This window comes from Lytechinus variegatus, chromosome 4, assembly GCF_018143015.1.
Source record: "Lytechinus variegatus isolate NC3 chromosome 4, Lvar_3.0, whole genome shotgun sequence".
In the NCBI taxonomy this organism is placed as follows: Eukaryota; Metazoa; Echinodermata; class Echinoidea; order Temnopleuroida; family Toxopneustidae; genus Lytechinus; species Lytechinus variegatus.
In genome coordinates this window covers 18,411,463-18,429,683 of record NC_054743.1, presented here as the reverse complement: position 1 = coordinate 18,429,683, position 18,221 = coordinate 18,411,463, and the positions used below count along the sequence as shown (strand labels likewise).

The window sequence follows — 18,221 nt, the reverse complement described above, 5'->3', positions numbered from 1 at the left end:
TAAGAAAAAAAGTTGAATAGAAGGGGAGCTAATAGTGAAAGAATAATGTCTTAGTGTTGAGATAAGCAAAAAATCATTATCAATATATTCATTTTCGTTCTCCAATATACGACATGGTGTGATTATATTTTGTGAGCTTCTGTACTGTAGCTTTAATACCCTCACAACAGGATATGGGAAATTTGAGGGACTTTCCCCCAAAAAAGTATCGTTCTTCATCAAACCAAACATTTCGCCAGTAGATGAATGTTGTCGAAGTATAAATCTATAAATGATGTTTTGTTATTTCATTCAATATAGAATGAATACGATCGATGAAAATTGATTTTTTAAAAATCAAGAGGAAAGGGGAAGATGAGAAGAGAATAGGAGGCAGAAGAATACACAGAAGATTGAGGGAAAGCGGTGCGTACGATGTAAAAGAGAAGGATAAGGAGGAGGAGGTTGAAGAAGAAAAAGAAAAGGAAGGAGAAGAAGAAATAGGAAGAGGAGCAGGAGGAGGAAGACGAAGAAGAAGAGGGAGGAAGAGGGGTAAGACGAAGAAGAAGGAGTAGGTCCCTAGTGACCACAATGACCTCTTGAGGATCGCCTTCAGGAAAGCCATTGAGGGCGAGGTGATGCTACTCGGTTACTATCTGGAACCGTCACGGTTAACCTCAACCGGGGTTGAAACCACCTTCCCTTGTTGAAATACTGAATAAACTTTGACCAGATAGACATCGTCATGGTTAATACAAGAACATATACCGTGACAGTTTTCACCTTATGGGAAAAGCATTGCATAAAGATCGATCGACGAAATTAGGAGGAAATGTACTTGTCATAAGCCTGCACCATCGGGTATATATTATATACGCCAACACCGCCTTTTCTTTTGTTTCTACTTAATTTCTCCCTTCCTTTCTTCATTCTGTGAATGTTAGTATGTCCAGGTATTTTTCAATCTCACTTTTCTTGATCAAGTTTCCTGCACTTTCTGCATGTACTTTCCTTTTCAGGGTGGAGTCTCTCAGAATTCTGCAATGTTTCACTGAACCATCATCCAGAATTATGGAGTACGAAACCGACTAAAAAACGATAGAGAAGTATGATTGTTGAAACACTGTACATGTCATAAAGATGTATGTATATCTCTGTGCTCAACCGACCAAAGTTTTTTTTTTACATTATTTCCAATGGCATACCATGTTGGGTCGTTCTCATTGGTATTATTGTAGAATGACACTTCAGTTATGATGATTGTACGTCTGTCTGTATTGATTACACTGTAAAAACTCTGGTGTTGATTTAACACCAGCCCGGCCGGAATCTGTATATGTCCACACCAGCGAAGTGATAAACAACAACAGTTTCGTTTTGGTCCAACACCAGATAGGTGTTTATACAACACCAATTCGTATTAAAACAGCATCGGTTTGATTCCAATCTGGTGTTGTTTCAATACTTCTCTGGTGTGGACATATATAGATTCCGGGCGTTAAATCAACACCGGAGTTTTTGCAGTGTATGATCATTGTCAGATTTAGAAGGTTGCGGTTTTTGCACTTGTTATCATGTCTTACACAACAGAGATGACAAGGATAAAACGATGTCCCTCAAGATTACTCATATTACCATGTAGAAATAGGTGGTGTAGGCCAAGTCGCCGGTATAAGTCTCAGGAGTACGCGCAGAATACGTCACCGTGCTTATATGCCTTTATTCATGTACATACAACAACAACGACACGTTGTACTTGAAATAAAGGAACATGGACAAATATTGGCACAGACCCCCCCCCCCCCCTGACCATTGTCATTTTGTGGCCAACATTACATGACGATATTTCCAGGGGCCACTTTGGTCAAGATCCATTCCTAGCTATGCACTTCGTGGGGTTTCTTGGCCTGACGACACACATTATGGGAAGAATATTAATATGAGAAATCAACTCTACATGGAAGTTTCAGTAGACTGATATATAATATTGATAATATTCATAACACTATAATACTAGGCATAATGGAGGTTAGATGAGACTCCAAAGAAATTTGGTCATCAAACATTGCGAGGTGACTTGATTTTTCATTGGATAAACACACTACAATCCGACCTCAAACTTCGGTCTGTTTTTCCAAAATTGCAAATTTCTGGTCTAATGCAAAATTTGATTTTATAGAACTTAGAGATCTTACTCTTCTTTCATGGACTTAGAACAAGCATATATGCTATAAAAAATAATTTCAAAAGATAGACAGGCGAGTATTGCTTCTAGAAAAAGTTTGATTACAGTATTAGACTGTCATGTTTTCTTTTATCTTCTTTTTTTTATTGACCATTACGACCCTGTTGACGGGATGTTATATATTTCCGCTTATCCAGGGTTCCATAACAAAAGTCATGGGTGCATTACACTTTCTTGTGTAGGCTCGCTTGTCTTGTTTATGAATATAATCCAGGGAGATATTGGCCCTTGTTTCCATTCCCCGTATCTTGTGAGCCAAAGTTTGGGTAGATATCTGCGATGATAAGGAAACAGAGTAAATTGATGTAGTCCCATCTGTTTCAGAAGTTTGACGTGCCTAAATTGCTACTTGTTTCCTGGATAAGCATCTCTGCATCTGATCGCAATAGACCTCATTCCGGTATATGTTCACACTATTTCGTTGGAGAAATTAAACACATGGTTTGTATTAATATAGCCCCCTAAACATGCCAAACCCTCGGAGAAACATCGGAGAAATTCAGGGGCCGCGAAAAAAGATTTTGAAACGAGGGGGGGGCTGAATCTACAGCAGAGAGCTTGCAGTTTCTGATGGCCAAGATTTTTAGCAATGTCACCAGACACAATCGAGTATAAGTATATTACTATCAAATAAGCAAAAGAATTTTTTTTTTTTCTGGACTGCTGCATGCAGATAACATTTCTCTGAGAGCAATATCATGAACAAATAACCGAGGGACACGTTGGAACTCCATGACGCATTTCAGAAATCTTAATCAAACATTACCTGTCGTTTATTGGATACTTGGCTTGATACTTAACTCGGTCATGGCCATGTTGGCCGTTTCATCCTTCCGATGACTGGCATACAGATGAGGGGGGGGGGGGGCTCTGCCCTTCCGATCAAGTGGGCCAGTGGTCATACGCAGCAGGGGGCAGTTACCCCTCCCCCTGAAATTTTAAAAACATATTTTTCTATTCTTCATTCATATATACCCTCCATCTTGTGGCTGTAGAATGTAGAATTTGCCTCTTGGCACCGAGACTGATCATGCAGAATCGACAGATAATGGTCCCTTCAAAGTCCCCTTATTTTTCTTTCAAACAACATTGACGGGTGTTTAATGTGAAACAAAAATATCTTTAATCGTCAGTCAATCCATTCATTATAGATGATACACATTTCATGACGTATACGTCACCATGGCAACGCCTTAAAATCATGACCAGACAGCAAAATAAAAAGTGTTAAAATTGGTTAGTCGTTTTCTTCTCCTTTTCTTTCCCTGAGCAGAAAATGCCGCAGACAGTGGGGGTGTTGAATCTTTTATTTATTGGCGCAAAGCGCGTGTTAATCTACCCACGATCCTATCAACATGTTGTTATTTTTCTCATTGCTACGTGATCTTATTGATAATTATGGCAAAGATCCCACAAAATTGGGTGGACAAAACCACAGTGCAACTGGTTGGTTAGATGGACCGATTTCACTAATGAAAGGATTTCCTGGTTTTAACACATGAAGGGCACAAAAATGAGATATGATATGAGCAGTGAGATTGAAGAGGGCTCCAGGATTTGACACTTTGATCTTATTTAGATGTATCGATTCCTTTCTCTTTTCCCTCTCTTTTTTCTGTTTTTTGTTTAATGTTTTATGCAACACGATCGGAACAATTATTGTCGCCCGAAGAAATGCCATGGAATTCATTGTGCAGTTACGTGGCCAATGTCTCTTCTTATATCATTTTCTTCCCTTCATTCTTCCCTTTTGGCTATTTTGGGGGGTGTTATACTTTCTTATATTTTTCTTCTCATCATGGAACCTATTTTACAGTTACATGCCCCATGCCTCTTCTTGTTATATCATTTTCTTCCCTTTTGGCTATTTTTTTTTTTTGGGGGGGGGGTGGGTGTTATACTTTATTGTATTTTTCTTCTCATCATACTTTAAAAACCATGGTGTGGCTACCCCCCCCCGTAACAAATTAAGTTAACAGTGTAATTTCTACTCTTATTTGGGTGTATCAACCCAATGACAGTCGTTTTATCAGATTGTCATGTCTGTCTCCCTATCTCTTCAATGTTCGCTTCCAAGATGTCTTATACTTTCTCCTTATTTTGATTGTTTTTTCCCCCAACATCTCCCATGTCCATGACGTCTTCATTCAAAGTCCATTATAACGGAGTAAAATTAGGGTGTCTATAATGAGACTCGCCTTACTTGGAACCAGCAATGTCATGACCGTGTTCATAAGAAATACTTAATACATGTAATACAGCTAGCTTTCCAAATGATAACGAGAAAGCTTTGCATGCATTTCTGTCTTTAATTAGTGTGTTAATGAGCGATGCGTGCCAATATAAAGGTTATGGAACGAACAGGACAAAACAGACCCAATATAGCGCGTTGCCTTCAAGGAAAGGAAAGACTTCGTTAGCAGACGATATCCGTCCGCACGTATCTCCACTGAAAATCAAAGGATTTATATTTTTACATTCATGTTAACCATTTGTAACTGGAGAAGGTACACGTTGCCTGACATATAAAATGAAGGATTTTGTGGCGAGACTGAGTAATGTAAGCTGTACGTGGAGGCTACACTTTCAAGGAAACGCAGTTATTTTTATACATCAAGTTAACGTGATGAAAATATAAATAACAAGAAAAACACCCATTACTGTTGCTTACAATCTATGTTTGAAGACGAATGATCTTGTAAAACTTCAAATATGTCTTGTCCACCCCCACCCCTTCCTCATGATCCAAAAAGTTTGAGGAGCCGGGCATGGTGTATGGGGTGAAATTTCTATTTAAAATTTAATACCCAATTCTAATTTCTAAAAGTTACAAACGAGCGAAGTGAGCGAGCAAATCTTTTACCAGTTTGATACAAAATTATATTTTGTGATAGATTTTGGTATAATATTCAGAATATTATTTCGTATTTTACAATTCTTCCTCACTGCTCTTTGTTTTGTTTTTTTTATTAGCCGTGAAACCTTTAGGGGTCCATGGGCCCAGCCCCCCCCCCCCCCCACCAGTCGGACACATCACCATTTTTACCAATTCTTTCAAGTAGTGAATCACGCGGCTAAATCCGGCTTTTGTCATTTTTATCATGGTTGTTCCTTAGAAAACGCAGATAAACAGCTTTACAAGTTAAGTGTTAAAGAAATATGCCTTTTATTATTTTTGTTTATTCAGCTGACGGCAAGTTTCAACCGGCTAAGGATCGCTACCATCTGTATGTCTCCTTGGCCTGTCCGTTTGCTCATCGCACCATCATCACGAGGAAGCTTAAAGGCCTAGAAGATGTGATAGGGATGACCATTGTAGACTACCTTCGAGATGACAATGGATGGGCATTCACTGATCAGGTATATAAAAAGCGCATACATTCGTAATTCCGAAGCTTCGTTATTCCGGAGGTTCGGATATTCCGAAGGTTCGTATTTCCGAAGGTTCGTAAGTCTGAAAACGAAATGAGGTTCGTAATTCCGAAGGTTCGTTAGTCCGAAAACAAAATGAGGTTCGTAATTCCGAAGGTTCGTTAGTCCGAAAACGTAATGATTAACGAACCTTATTTCGTTTTCGGACTAACGAAACTTCGGAGCAACGAACCTTATTTCGTTTTCGGTTTAACGAACCTTCGGAACAACAAACCTTATTTCGTTTTTGGACTAACGAACCTTCGGATCATCGATCCTTATATCGTTTTCGGATTATCGAACCTTCGGAATAACGCCACAAATGTTCGGATTAACGAACCCTTTTACGTTTTCGGATTAACGAACATCGAGGTATAGGCAATTTACGTGCTTCGGAATTACGAACCTTCGGAATAAAGAACCTTTGGAATTACGAAGTATAACCTATCAGAAGTGTTTGTTCTGGCTATTGAAATCTAATCAAGATATGAATTGATATCACATCACGCGTGCAGTCCTATTTGAAACTTGCTGAAGTCACCGGCCCGTGGCAAAGCTCATTGTAACTGGCGTTTAAACTGGAGGCTTGGGGATATGCCCTCCTATCCCCCACCCCCCCCCCCAAAAAAAAAAATAATAATATTATTAATGATGATGATGCTAGTAGTATAGTAATAATAATAATAATAATAATGATAATAATAATAATAATAATAATAATGATGATGATGATGATGATGATGATGATGATAATGATAATAATAATTAATGATAATAATAAGATTTTAGAAAATAAGTAAATAAGTGAATAGGTAGGTAGGTAGGTAAATAAATGAATAAATGAATGAAAGGTTCCACGGCAAAGGAAAATGAGAAAACAGAATAGAAGAGGGAATGGTTAAGATGTGAAAAAAACTATCAAAAATTACATTTTCATTTGAAAAAAAAAACGGGAAAAAATGTTGCTCTCTCGCTTCGCTTGCTCTGGAATTTTGTGCCCCCTCATATTGTGTGCTCATTATTACATCATTGCTCACTGTCAGTTTCCTGTGTCATCATGCATAGTTTTAAATCTTTGATAAGGACTTAAGTGATTTTTTTTTGCTATTCACCCTTCTGGTTCATTTATTTTATATCAACACAGTGAAAAGTATAATGTATAATTAAATATCAACATGCTGGTTCTTTTCACGTTTGATACACATAGGCCTGTACACTATTACTTGAATCGTTATATATCTATAAATCAATTTCTTATAAAATATTCATTTTCAGGAAATATTGTGAAGCCTAACAATGTCGCCTTTTATCAAGGCTGTATGCATATTGGCTTATTTGAGTGGTATTTATTTTCAGAAATGATTTCAAATTCGTAACAAAAAGAAACCCCAGAAGAGAGAGCGAGGTCATGGATACCAATATCGCATGACATTATTGCCAGTATTGTTAAAATTTTCAAATTTTGTGAAGATGATTAAAAGAAACCTGACGACTGTGATGAAACCTTATAAAAATACCATTTCCAAGAGCACATTAGTAGAAAGAATATTGACCAAATTCTACATTTTTTGCACTATTGAACGGAACATGCTGACCAATGAGTATACGTTTGTTTAAAATGTACCCCTTTTATACATATCATCAAAGAGAAAAAAAAAATATTATCATTTAGAGGAGGGTTTTGCTTCGCTTGTTGTAATATTAGTCAATTTAAATTGGTTCGAGAGCATATTTATATTAGGTACATGAAAGGGATCATTTTCGTTTTAATAGCCTGGACTCGAGGGGGGCAGTGGCGGCATACTGACACCCTGCAACATGCGGCATGTTGTATCACCTTCATGCACAATTTCATATTGAGTCATGGAGATGTTGAGCCTTTGGCGGGAAAACTTGGAATCGTCGAGCTATCAACTGCAAAATATATGAGATGGGGGATGTGGTGAAAGGATGTGTTAAAGGGGATCACGGGAAGGGAAATAATAGAAAATAAAAAAACAGTAAATTGAGTGAGTGGCAGGGAAGAGTAGAAGAGCTGACTACAAAGGGTTGTGATCTCTTTGGACGTACCCCCCCCCCTTCCTTCGAAAGGGTCGCCCCCCCGGATCGAGCTTTACACTGCATGGCCTTACGGAGTCACTTCTAGTGCTGACTACTACCACTCTGCCTACTATGACTACTATACTACTACGGTACTACTACTATATACTTCTACTACTACTACTACTACTACTACTGCTGCTGCTGCTGCTGCTGCTACTACTACTACTTCTACTACTACTGCTATTACAGTAGTACTACTACTTCTACTACTACTACTACTACACTACTTCTGCTGCTGCTGCATCTGCTGCTACTACTACTTCTACTACTACTACTACAGTACTACTACTTCTACTACTACTACTGCTACTACTACTACTACTACTGCTGCTGCTGTTGCTGCTGCTGCTGCTGCAGCTGCTGCTACTACTACTGCTATTACAGTACTACTACTACTACTTCTACTACTACTACTGCTGCTGCTAATACTACCACTACTTTTACTACTTCTACTACTACTACTACTACTACTACTGCTGCTGCTGCTGCTACTTCTACTACTACCTTTATACCATCAAGTAAAAGGGGGAAGAGAATTAGATGAAGAAAAGTTGTGCAATTGATTCTTGTTTTTCCCCCTTTTTCATCTAATCCTACAGCGCCCAAAGACTTCACTAGACACTGTCAATAACTGCAAGTACCTCCGAGAGGTGTACAGAATCGCAGAACCGGGTAAGAATATGTAAACTTACAATCTCTAGACAAATCGATTACTAACTCTTGTAGAGGTTATAATATTAAGGTAGAAAATGAATTAAAATGGGATTTTGAATATTTATTATGTGCTATTTTATAATGATTGATAATTTGTATAATGTTTTCGTACCGCAATTGACTTGGCATTTGCAACGTTGAAATCAATTAACTATACATGTATAGTATTAAAATTGAGTTGTTGTAACAAGTAATTACGTTTTGGATTCAATTCCATCAAAATGTGTTTATTAAAGTTTCGTCTTAGTTACCATAGAAACACATAGCTATTGTCCCGTATAACATTCCTCACGTTTTTTTCCCTCATTCCGTTCTAAACGATTTGGTTCCGTTCATTCCGTTCAGGTTACGATGGTCGCGTTACCGTACCGGTCTTGTGGGACAAGCAGAACAAGACCATCGTGAACAACGAATCCGCTGAGGTCCTTCGTATACTCAACAAGCAGTTCAATGCCTTCTCAGCTACGGAGGAGCAGCGAAATCTAGATCTTTCTCCAGATGAACTGATGGAAGCCATTGAGGATATCAACTCCTGGATTGCTCAGTGCGTGGACTAGTGGCTTTTGCTCATTATTATAACAAGTTTGAAAGAAATATGACCGGCAAATTATGTCCCTTTTTACAACTTGCCATATTTTTCTATTTTCTAATGGTGTGAGAGGCCCGTGACATTGACGGCTTGCCGTAGTTTTCTAGATTATTTTTGGCCCTCCAAATAGCTGAACCAGGATGCGGAAAAGGAGAGAGGGTGGGCGAGGGAGGGAAAGAGAGAGAATGAGGGAGAGAGAGAAAATGAGACAGAAAGCAGCTGCTTCTGTAAAATCCTAGTCGATAAATAGATTGCAAACTGCAACGTAGATGACAGAAATCAGATTGGTCACTACACATTTATGACAAGACCTTTAAAGAAAACAAATATAACGAACGAAATAGAAACAATTTTGAGAGAGGGGAAATGAAATGAGATAGGGAGACAAAAGAAGCTGAAATAGACAGTAAAAGATGAAACCGTTGATAAATTCAGGGAGGAAAAAAAATCATTGTCTCATCGTAATTGAAAACTTTTCCAAACTAAACTCTGTTGACAATCCTGCGCTAATTGACGAGATTTGATTTGGAACGGAAGTGATCAATGAAAGGACCTAATGAAGCAGATAAATTAATTGCGGTTTGGGACATCCCATTGATATACATATGTACGTTCTAATTTGTTTTCATTGAAAATAGAACGCGCCGTCTGAAGGGGGGAATGGGGAGACAGATAATCTAGAATCCCCAAGGTTATAATTACTATTGAGTGAATCTCATGAATGATGATAGGAATTATTTCCTGTGAGTATATAGACAATAAAAAATCTATTAATATAGTATACACAGTGATTTTTTTCAAAAAGAAGTAAAGATACATCATTATACAAATTCGTGACTTCATTATTTTTTCATAAATCATGAGAGAACTATATACTCACGGTGAATTATTGTTTTTAAAAAATATTAGAAATTGACCTATATCATTATATCATAACATTTATTAAGACAAACTGAGGGAACATTAAAAAAAGGAAATACAGATTTCGTATGGAATGTATTTTCAATAAGTTTGCATGGCATTTGAAAGAGACGCCATACAGATAGAAAGAATCATGGGTCGCCTCGTATATTTATTTTCAAGCAAGAGCTTGTGCCAATTAGACCTTAATTACATATAATTGGTGTATGCCCTTTGTTGATTTCGACTTCAAGTTCTCCAAAGAGTTGGTTTAATGTCTGTCATTTGCTTTTAGCAGCTGCGATATGAAAACTGATGCATTTGTCTGTTTCGGTGTTGCCATTGCTTCGTAGTGTGATTTTAATTGTTTTTCTTTTGATTCAGGTCTGTACTAATGGGGACATTTAAAAACAAATGAACAAAGTTGATTTTGGATGACCAGATGAAATCAGATTATTTGTGTCACTCCTTCGTTTTGTCTATTGATTATGAGTTTGGTTTTTTTAATGGTTTTCGGTCAGTTGTGGTCATTATAACTGGTTGTTATACTTGTGGTAATTATAGTTCAGCCATCCATCTGCTATGAATCATTGCCGTTTAAAAAAAAACATTCAATTTCAAGTATATGGAGTTCCATGGTGAGGAAAATCATATTTAATTCTATCTTTCTTTGGTTGAAGCCGATAGAGGAAAAGAGGAAAGTGTAATTTCCACCTTTATATCTGTGTTGTCGAAACTTTTTTTCGCGCGATCCCATTCTGTCATCTCTAAATCTACGTCTATATATAATCATTACTCCTTTGTCTATCATTATCCCCCCCCCCCCACCCCCTCCCTTCTCTCTCTCTCTCTCTCTCTTCTTTGCCCCTTTCCCTCTTTCGATATGCTCTTTTTTTCTTTCTTTCTCACTAATTCATTCATCCCCTTCTTTCTTTCAGAGATATTAACATAGGTGTATACAGTGCTGGTTTCGCCACCACTCAAGAAGCCTATGACCAAGGCGTGATCAAACTCTTCAAAGCTCTGGACAGGGTAAATCATCATATCATCAAGTTCTAAATACTTTATCTCTCCTCAAGAGATCAACAGACAATAAAACACACACACAAAGCAATTATGTAGCAATGTACGTAATATTTACATAAAGTGGAGAAGATAATGATCAACAAGGAATAAACCTTGAAAGAGTCCTAATGAAGGAAAAAAAATACGTGTTATACCTAAAACGACTGTTTAGGTTTGGTATTCATCTTGCATTCAACTCCTTCTACCTCGTGTTATTTGAATAGAAAACAAGGAAAACAAAATTTAATGCGTATTAGAAGTTTTCAGTTCTCTCACTAGTTCATAATTTTGCTTTATATAGGCCTATTATGTAATAAATTATGTACATGTACGTGAATGAAAGTTTAATAATATGTGAACAAAATATACATTTTTGCATATTGCTCCAATAAATTACCAAGTATTTTACCTTTATTTATTTATTTTATAATCCATTCTATTGTATGAATAGAAGATTGTTTTTATAAATGAATTATTTATAAATACTCGTTTATAGGTGGAGGATGTATTGTCTAGGTCTCGTTATCTATGCGGAGATCGTTTGACCGAGGCCGACATCCGTCTCTTCACGACCCTGATACGTTTCGATGTCGTTTACGCTCATCATTTCAAGGTATGTCATATCTTATGAAACAACGCCGTCATCATCATCATCACCATCATCATCACATCATCACCATCATCATCATCACCATCATTATCATCATCACCATCATATTTATCATCATCACCATCATTGTCATCATCATCACCATCATCATCACATCATCACCATCATCATCACATCATTACCATCATCATCATCACCATCATATTAATCATCATCACCATCATCATCATCATCATCACCACCATCATCATCATCATCTCATTATTACCATCATCATCACCATCATAATCATCACCATCTTCGTCATCATCATCATCATCACCACCACCATCATCATTATCATCATCATCACATCATTACCATCTTCATCACCACCACCACCACCATCATCGTCATAACGGGTGTGTTGGATCATTTTGTAGAGCGTCCGTCTCAATATCGGAAGTTCGAGAGTTCAAATCCCGGCCGCGTCAGACCGAGAGTTGCTGCACCCTGTTTGGCTCAGGGATAGAGCCTCGTCGATCTGGCGCTGCGCAGTGGCTGCTGGGCTCACGATTGATTGGGCAAAATGAATTTTCGGAGTATTTCTCTTTCAGATTTCTATTCAGAACAATAAATGATGGCTTTTTATCTTCATTTTCATCATCATCATTACCACCACCAGTATCACCACCATCAACAACATCATCATCACCACCACCACCATCAGCAGCAGCAGCATCATCATCACCACCACCATCATCATCTTCATCAATAACACCACCACCAATTTCCTCTCTTATCGTCAAGTCATCCCCGACAACAATTATTGTCATAATCTCCATCACCACAGTATCATCACCAATAACATCCGCTACAATTATATCATTATACCGTCACCAAATCAAAATCATTCTCATCATCATCGTCATCACTCACCATCATCCTCATAGTCATCATCACTATCATCATCGTCGTCGTCGCCATCATCGTCATCATTATCATTATTATCATCACCTACATTCATTAACCTCATCAATGAACTGCGTCTCCTTTGTCTATCAAAACAGACCCGTCAGGTCAACAGCCGGTACAAAAAGACTGGAGAGGAACACATAAGATAGGTTGCCAAAATATTATAGGAGTGAGGATACAGGGTTGGTTGGATGTGAGTGAGAGTTCCTCCTCCACTTTTACATGTACAAAGACATGATAATACATTTACTAGAAGAATAATAATAATAGGCATTTATATAGCGCCATCTATCTAGAAATATTCTATTCTGATGCGCGTTGTTATTATTATTATTACCCCGACTTTAGCTCGAGCTGCCTCTCAGCGCTCATGCATTCAAGGAATTAATCCTGCTGGGTACCATTTACCTCACCTGGGTCGAGTGCAGCACAATGTGGATACATTTCTTGCTGAAAGAAATTACGCCATGGCTGGGATTCAAACCCACGACCTTCCGTTTCAAAGTCAGACGATTTATCCACTAGGCCACAACGCTCCAGAACTCCCAGATGGTCTGCATCATTATTTTTAAAAGTTCATATGTATGCTAAAACGAATATCATCAATTATTACGGTTGTTCGTACTTATATCCATCTGGTATGATGTTGTCAAAGGAGAACTAGAACGTGATTAGGGGTGAGCAGGCCCGATCCTATTCCAATTTGCTATCTCAATTCTGGCTCCTCATCCCGTCGTTCGTTACCCTGATAACTCGGCTGTGAAATTCCCGAACGTGCAATGATCCTGTCTCGAGTGGCTGCTCAAAATTCATTTTGCATAGGGAAGGTGATTGTCATTTTAATGATACATATCCCATCCAGCGTCATGCCGTCATGTAAGCAATGAATGATGGATGAGGAATAGGGTAAAAGGAGGGTCAGGGATGCGATCATGTCGGCGTCAAAAGGGCGTTACCACCATTGGTTGTGTAGGGGCTAACGTCCTAATGGATCTGAGCGGATGCATGTATATGGTAATATAATATCTAATTTGCTTGTTGCTCATTATGATGACGTAAGGGAGTCGCAGATCATAAGGTGTCTAGTCTCTCGAAGTGATGTTCCCATGTGACCCATTTAATATAGGAGGATAAAGAACAGGAGCGGGATACGACAGAGGCACCATCGAAGAGACAGATGGTGTCGGGATGAGGTGGGCGTGGTTGTTTTTTGTAGACTGGTGTCATTTGAGATGGAGATAATGGGGGAGCAATCGGATATCCATCAGGTCGGGAAAGGGGTGTGGTAATGCACAAAATGTTGCTATATAGCTAGTTAAATGGTATCCAGTTGCAATCCTCATTCCGTATAGCAATTATACTTTCTAAATTACTACATTAATGAATTCCCGGGTTGAAGGTAATTACTTGCATAATCTTTATGCAGAGCCCACTGGGAGCATAATTCATATTGAGCTGAAGTGGGTACCCTGGATAAATACGAATTATATAATTTTTAAGGCCGAGTCCACCTCAGATGAAGCCAACATCTAACAATCTTTGTTTTTAATTTGTTTAGTGTAACAAGAAGCGGATCGTGGACTATCCCAATCTCTGGGGTTTCACACGTGATCTGTATCAGATGCCGGGTATCGGAGAGACTGTAGACCAAGAACATATCCAGAAACACTACCAGGTAAATTTGAATGACACTTTCTAACTTCTTATGTTTCTTTTGCTTTATATACTAACTTTGTTTTTGTATCCTTAAATGAAAAATAGCGTCAGTGGCCCTTACTCTGAAGTCGGTTTTAACTTAAACTCAGATTTAAAGTTGTGGTTTAAGTATGGATAGCCAATTGTTACATAAATCACTACAGGTAGAGATATCATATTTCAGCTCATTTGGCTCTCAAATCATTCATAATTTTCTAGGAAGTACAAATAGATGATTGTCTTCACCATGTTCACCATCGATGAATCAGGAAAGAGCACAGTAAACATAATAAACAAAACATACAACTTAAATAAAAATTTTGACACTTTCGGCTTCCCATAATTTTAGCACAGAGTTAGACCATGGTCTAAGTTAAACCTGACTTCAGAATACGGGCACAATGTCTTTATAAGACTCTTTCTTGTCTTTCATTCATCTTTGCATTTTCCTTTGATTATGTCTGTTCTCGTATACTCTTTCGATTTCAACTCCGGTCCGTACTAGCTTGCAATTTGTTCTCAATCGTTGTGTTGTTACAGTATGGGTTATTTCGAAAAAAAATTGACTTGAAGGTTTGGAACATTACTTGAAAGCATTGATGTGTCTCTGATGTTTCCAATATACTCCACTTGACTGGATGATTCATTTTGTTTACAACTATCATGTTTGGTACATATCCATTTTGATGTTTATAAATTTGACTTAACGAACTTTATGAAGAAAAAAATTTTTGTAATCTATAATCTGTCCTCTCTCATTTTCATCTTGGTTCGTTATTCAGATGGTTCACCGACACATCAATCCTAACGGCATCGTCGCCATCGGGCCCGATCTCGACTTCGATTCTCCACACGGCAGGGATGTTAAATTCCAAAAGTAGAAGGATTGAAATAAGGAATATCCCAAACCATGGAGCAAACACAATCACAGGGACTGATCCAGGTTTTCATGAATAAGGAAACACAGAAAATGGGTCAATATTCTTCAAAATTGGGGGCAAAAGTAGATGTTCTCTGTGCCCCTATAGAATATAGATTCAATACATTTTGATCATCAGATTATTTCAATGATAAAGATTTTTTGAATTGCATGTCTTTTTTACTTTATGTATAATAAGATATAATGATAAAAATACATTCATGTTATGTAGTGCCTTGTTTGTGTGTGGGGGGATTTGTGTGTAGATATGACGTGTGGTAGCTGATAATGTAAACCAATTAAGACCAACTTTTCCTCTGAATGCAACCTATAGTATCCCTGTTAGTTATTTTATTTTTTATTATATTTGCTTGTTTATTATTTGTTCTTGTATACTTGTCTAATGTCATCGTGAATGCCAAGAATCATTTTGAACTATTTGTAATTATTACAATTTTGATGATTTAATTTAACAAAACATATACAAATATATCCTTTTCCTCTGAATATGAGTTAACTTTTTAAAAAGGTTCATAACTCTAACGATCGCCTATGGATGTCACTGGACAATCTTTTAGGATGACTTAATGTAAATGAAGGTGTCATTATTTTTCCATCAGATTAGTTTTCATCCAATATTTTACATGAGTATAAGAGAACTGTACAAACATCTTTTGGTCAATCGTTTTGTCTGCATTTTTATAAACTCGCTTCAAATTATCTTGTAGAGTTGTACGTCTAAAAAGTAAAACACGATTTCCACAAGAACATCTATCCCATAACACTCTGTACGATAAACTGAAGGCCCTTGTTTTGTGTGCATGTTGTGTAGATAACGAAATACATTCATTCCTATTCTTCGGACCAAATTAGAAGACATATTCAAAGCACAGTATGTCACCCGAATTACAGATACTACCAGAACATTCATTGAGGATACAGGAAGGGGTTGAGGGAGACCAACCCTACTTTTCAAAGAGTAAAATGAAGACACGGTGACAAAAAAAAGAGAAGTTGGAAGAAAAAAAATGAATCCTGGCTCTTGTACCTCTATAGAAGAAACAACAACTTAATATTTAGGTCGCCTTGTCCCCCCCCCCCTCCCCTATCAAAATATACTGGCGCCCTCCCCCCCCCCATATAAGTTCATATGGCGATAAAGCATTTGCTAATTTTGTGCCCAAATTATGGAAAATAAACTGCCTGTAACAGGAAGGTCTGCTGACAAGTTTAAAAACGACTAAATCTCGGCTTAAAACAGATTTATTTGCTCATTGAAACTTTTCTCCTTATGATATTTTGGTATTAGTAGTGGTTTAACTATTCATGTTCATTTTTTTTAGTATGGGATGCTTTTGTGAGTTGGTTTTGAATTATGGTTAAGCCTAGGACTGTTGTTTTAGAGCCCTTGTGAGTTATGAGCCTGCCGGATTGCCTTTTGGGCAAGTTCCTTAAACTGCAGGAGAACAGGGCATTAAGATCAAGCACCTACCCTTATATATATTTTTTAAGTGCTATTCAATATAATTTCATTATTATTAGCTGTTCATAAGCAAAGCGTTTTGATCATATTTCTGGAAAAGCGCTATATCAGTACCTATTATGTATATTCATGTATGTACCATAACCATCTTCCATAGTTTCATTATACCAATTCAGGATTACATATAAATATATCATGGGAGCGTTTCATGAAAGAATTTGTCAGACAAGTCCCCTTTTTATCCGACAGGTACTCCAGTAACAAGGTGTCAGGTCTGGAAACTTCCTTGATTTTGATGATCAGTTGTCAGATCCGACAACTTCGGACAAAATGTTGATGAAACTCTCCCCGTCTCACCTATTGTGATAAGACAGAAACTGACATTCTTATTTTTCGACATTGCAAATATATGTCATTTTGGTGCGTATTAAATGCCAATACTCAATCGATATTTTTTTTTGTAGAAGTGGTTATTATTATGGCGAGGAATTGTATAGGCTTCGATTGTAGAGGGCGCAAATGCAAATCGAAACCAGTCCTTTCCTCTGAGTTCGATAGCACAGACATCACTGTTTGGCATTGAACTCCAGGATTGAACTTGGTCGTAAAGTTCTTTCCGTTCAGGGCCGCAATAATAGATATAGTAAGCCATAGACGGTAGAGGAAGAAATAAAGAAAGAAAAAAAAAGAAGAAAGAAATGGACGATATTTTTTCAATCTAAAACAGAAATGTTAAATCGGTGTAAATATTCGAAAGGTTGCCAGTATGTTAAATGGTCGAGTTGGCACTCTACCTTTGGTCATAGAATCTAAGGGACTTTTCGGTCCGACAGTCACAAACATCCACGAATATGACAAAAATTGTTATTTTGACAAATCTTTTGTACTATTAACCGCTCAGTAAAAAGTCTCAGCTGTATGCCGTAGTTAATCGTGGTGGCTGGTTGAATTAAACTAAAGTTATTCCTGCAGGATACATCTTCATTGTCATCTGAAAATGGACTTTCAATCAATGAAGGAAAACTGAACTTCTTCCCTTGTCTTCCCGTCATCGAACAAGACGTTTGCTTCGTCCTGTCTCTTTCAATCAATCCAGTCTTCGACCGGGAAAGTACCTAGGGTTTATAGTTGATAGTCAATTGACAATGTCTAGCCATATGAACAAGAGAGTGTCGTTCTGCTTCTTATGGTCTGTACAAAATTAGAAAGATTAGGCTATATTTTGATCAGGAAACTACAGCAAGACTTGTTCATGCATTTGTAATTAGCAATATTGATAATTGTATATGGTTTACAACACTAAAACACAGTCTTGAGAATCAATTTCTCCTATAAATGTATACTTCGCATGCTTACATTGGTTACCAATCATGCCAATGAAAGATAGATTGATTTTCAAACTTCTTGTAATCGCTTTTAAACGTCAGCATAAAGTGGTCTCTTCATACTTACAGCACCTTCTCATTGAGTATCACCCGGTTATTCAACTACGTTCAAGTAACAATAAGATGTTCATCCCCCTAGATGTAAATACAATTTCATATATGGGCAAAG

The 18,221-nt window shown here is 37.5% G+C and overlaps 1 protein-coding gene across 1 annotated transcript; it reads left to right on the top strand.

Moving 5' to 3' along the window:
* Positions 1-4,754: 4,754 nt before the first annotated feature.
* Positions 4,755-15,704, top strand: LOC121412850 (glutathionyl-hydroquinone reductase YqjG-like). Its single transcript, XM_041605611.1, has 8 exons — positions 4,755-4,791; positions 5,412-5,584; positions 8,338-8,410; positions 8,798-8,996; positions 10,880-10,973; positions 11,503-11,619; positions 14,129-14,245; positions 15,048-15,704. Exons 1-8 carry the CDS (start codon positions 4,755-4,757, stop codon positions 15,144-15,146), a joined length of 909 nt encoding a protein of 302 aa, XP_041461545.1. The 3' UTR covers positions 15,147-15,704.
* Positions 15,705-18,221: the final 2,517 nt, after the last annotated feature.

Coding starts and splice junctions, on each gene's coding strand:
- LOC121412850 (XM_041605611.1), top strand. CDS start 4,755: ATGAAGGATTTTGTGGCGAGACTGAGTAATGTAAGCT. Junction 8,411..8,797: donor GTACAGAATCGCAGAACCGG/GTAAGAATATGT, acceptor CATTCCGTTCAG/GTTACGATGGTCGCGTTACC. Junction 10,974..11,502: donor TCTTCAAAGCTCTGGACAGG/GTAAATCATCAT, acceptor ACTCGTTTATAG/GTGGAGGATGTATTGTCTAG.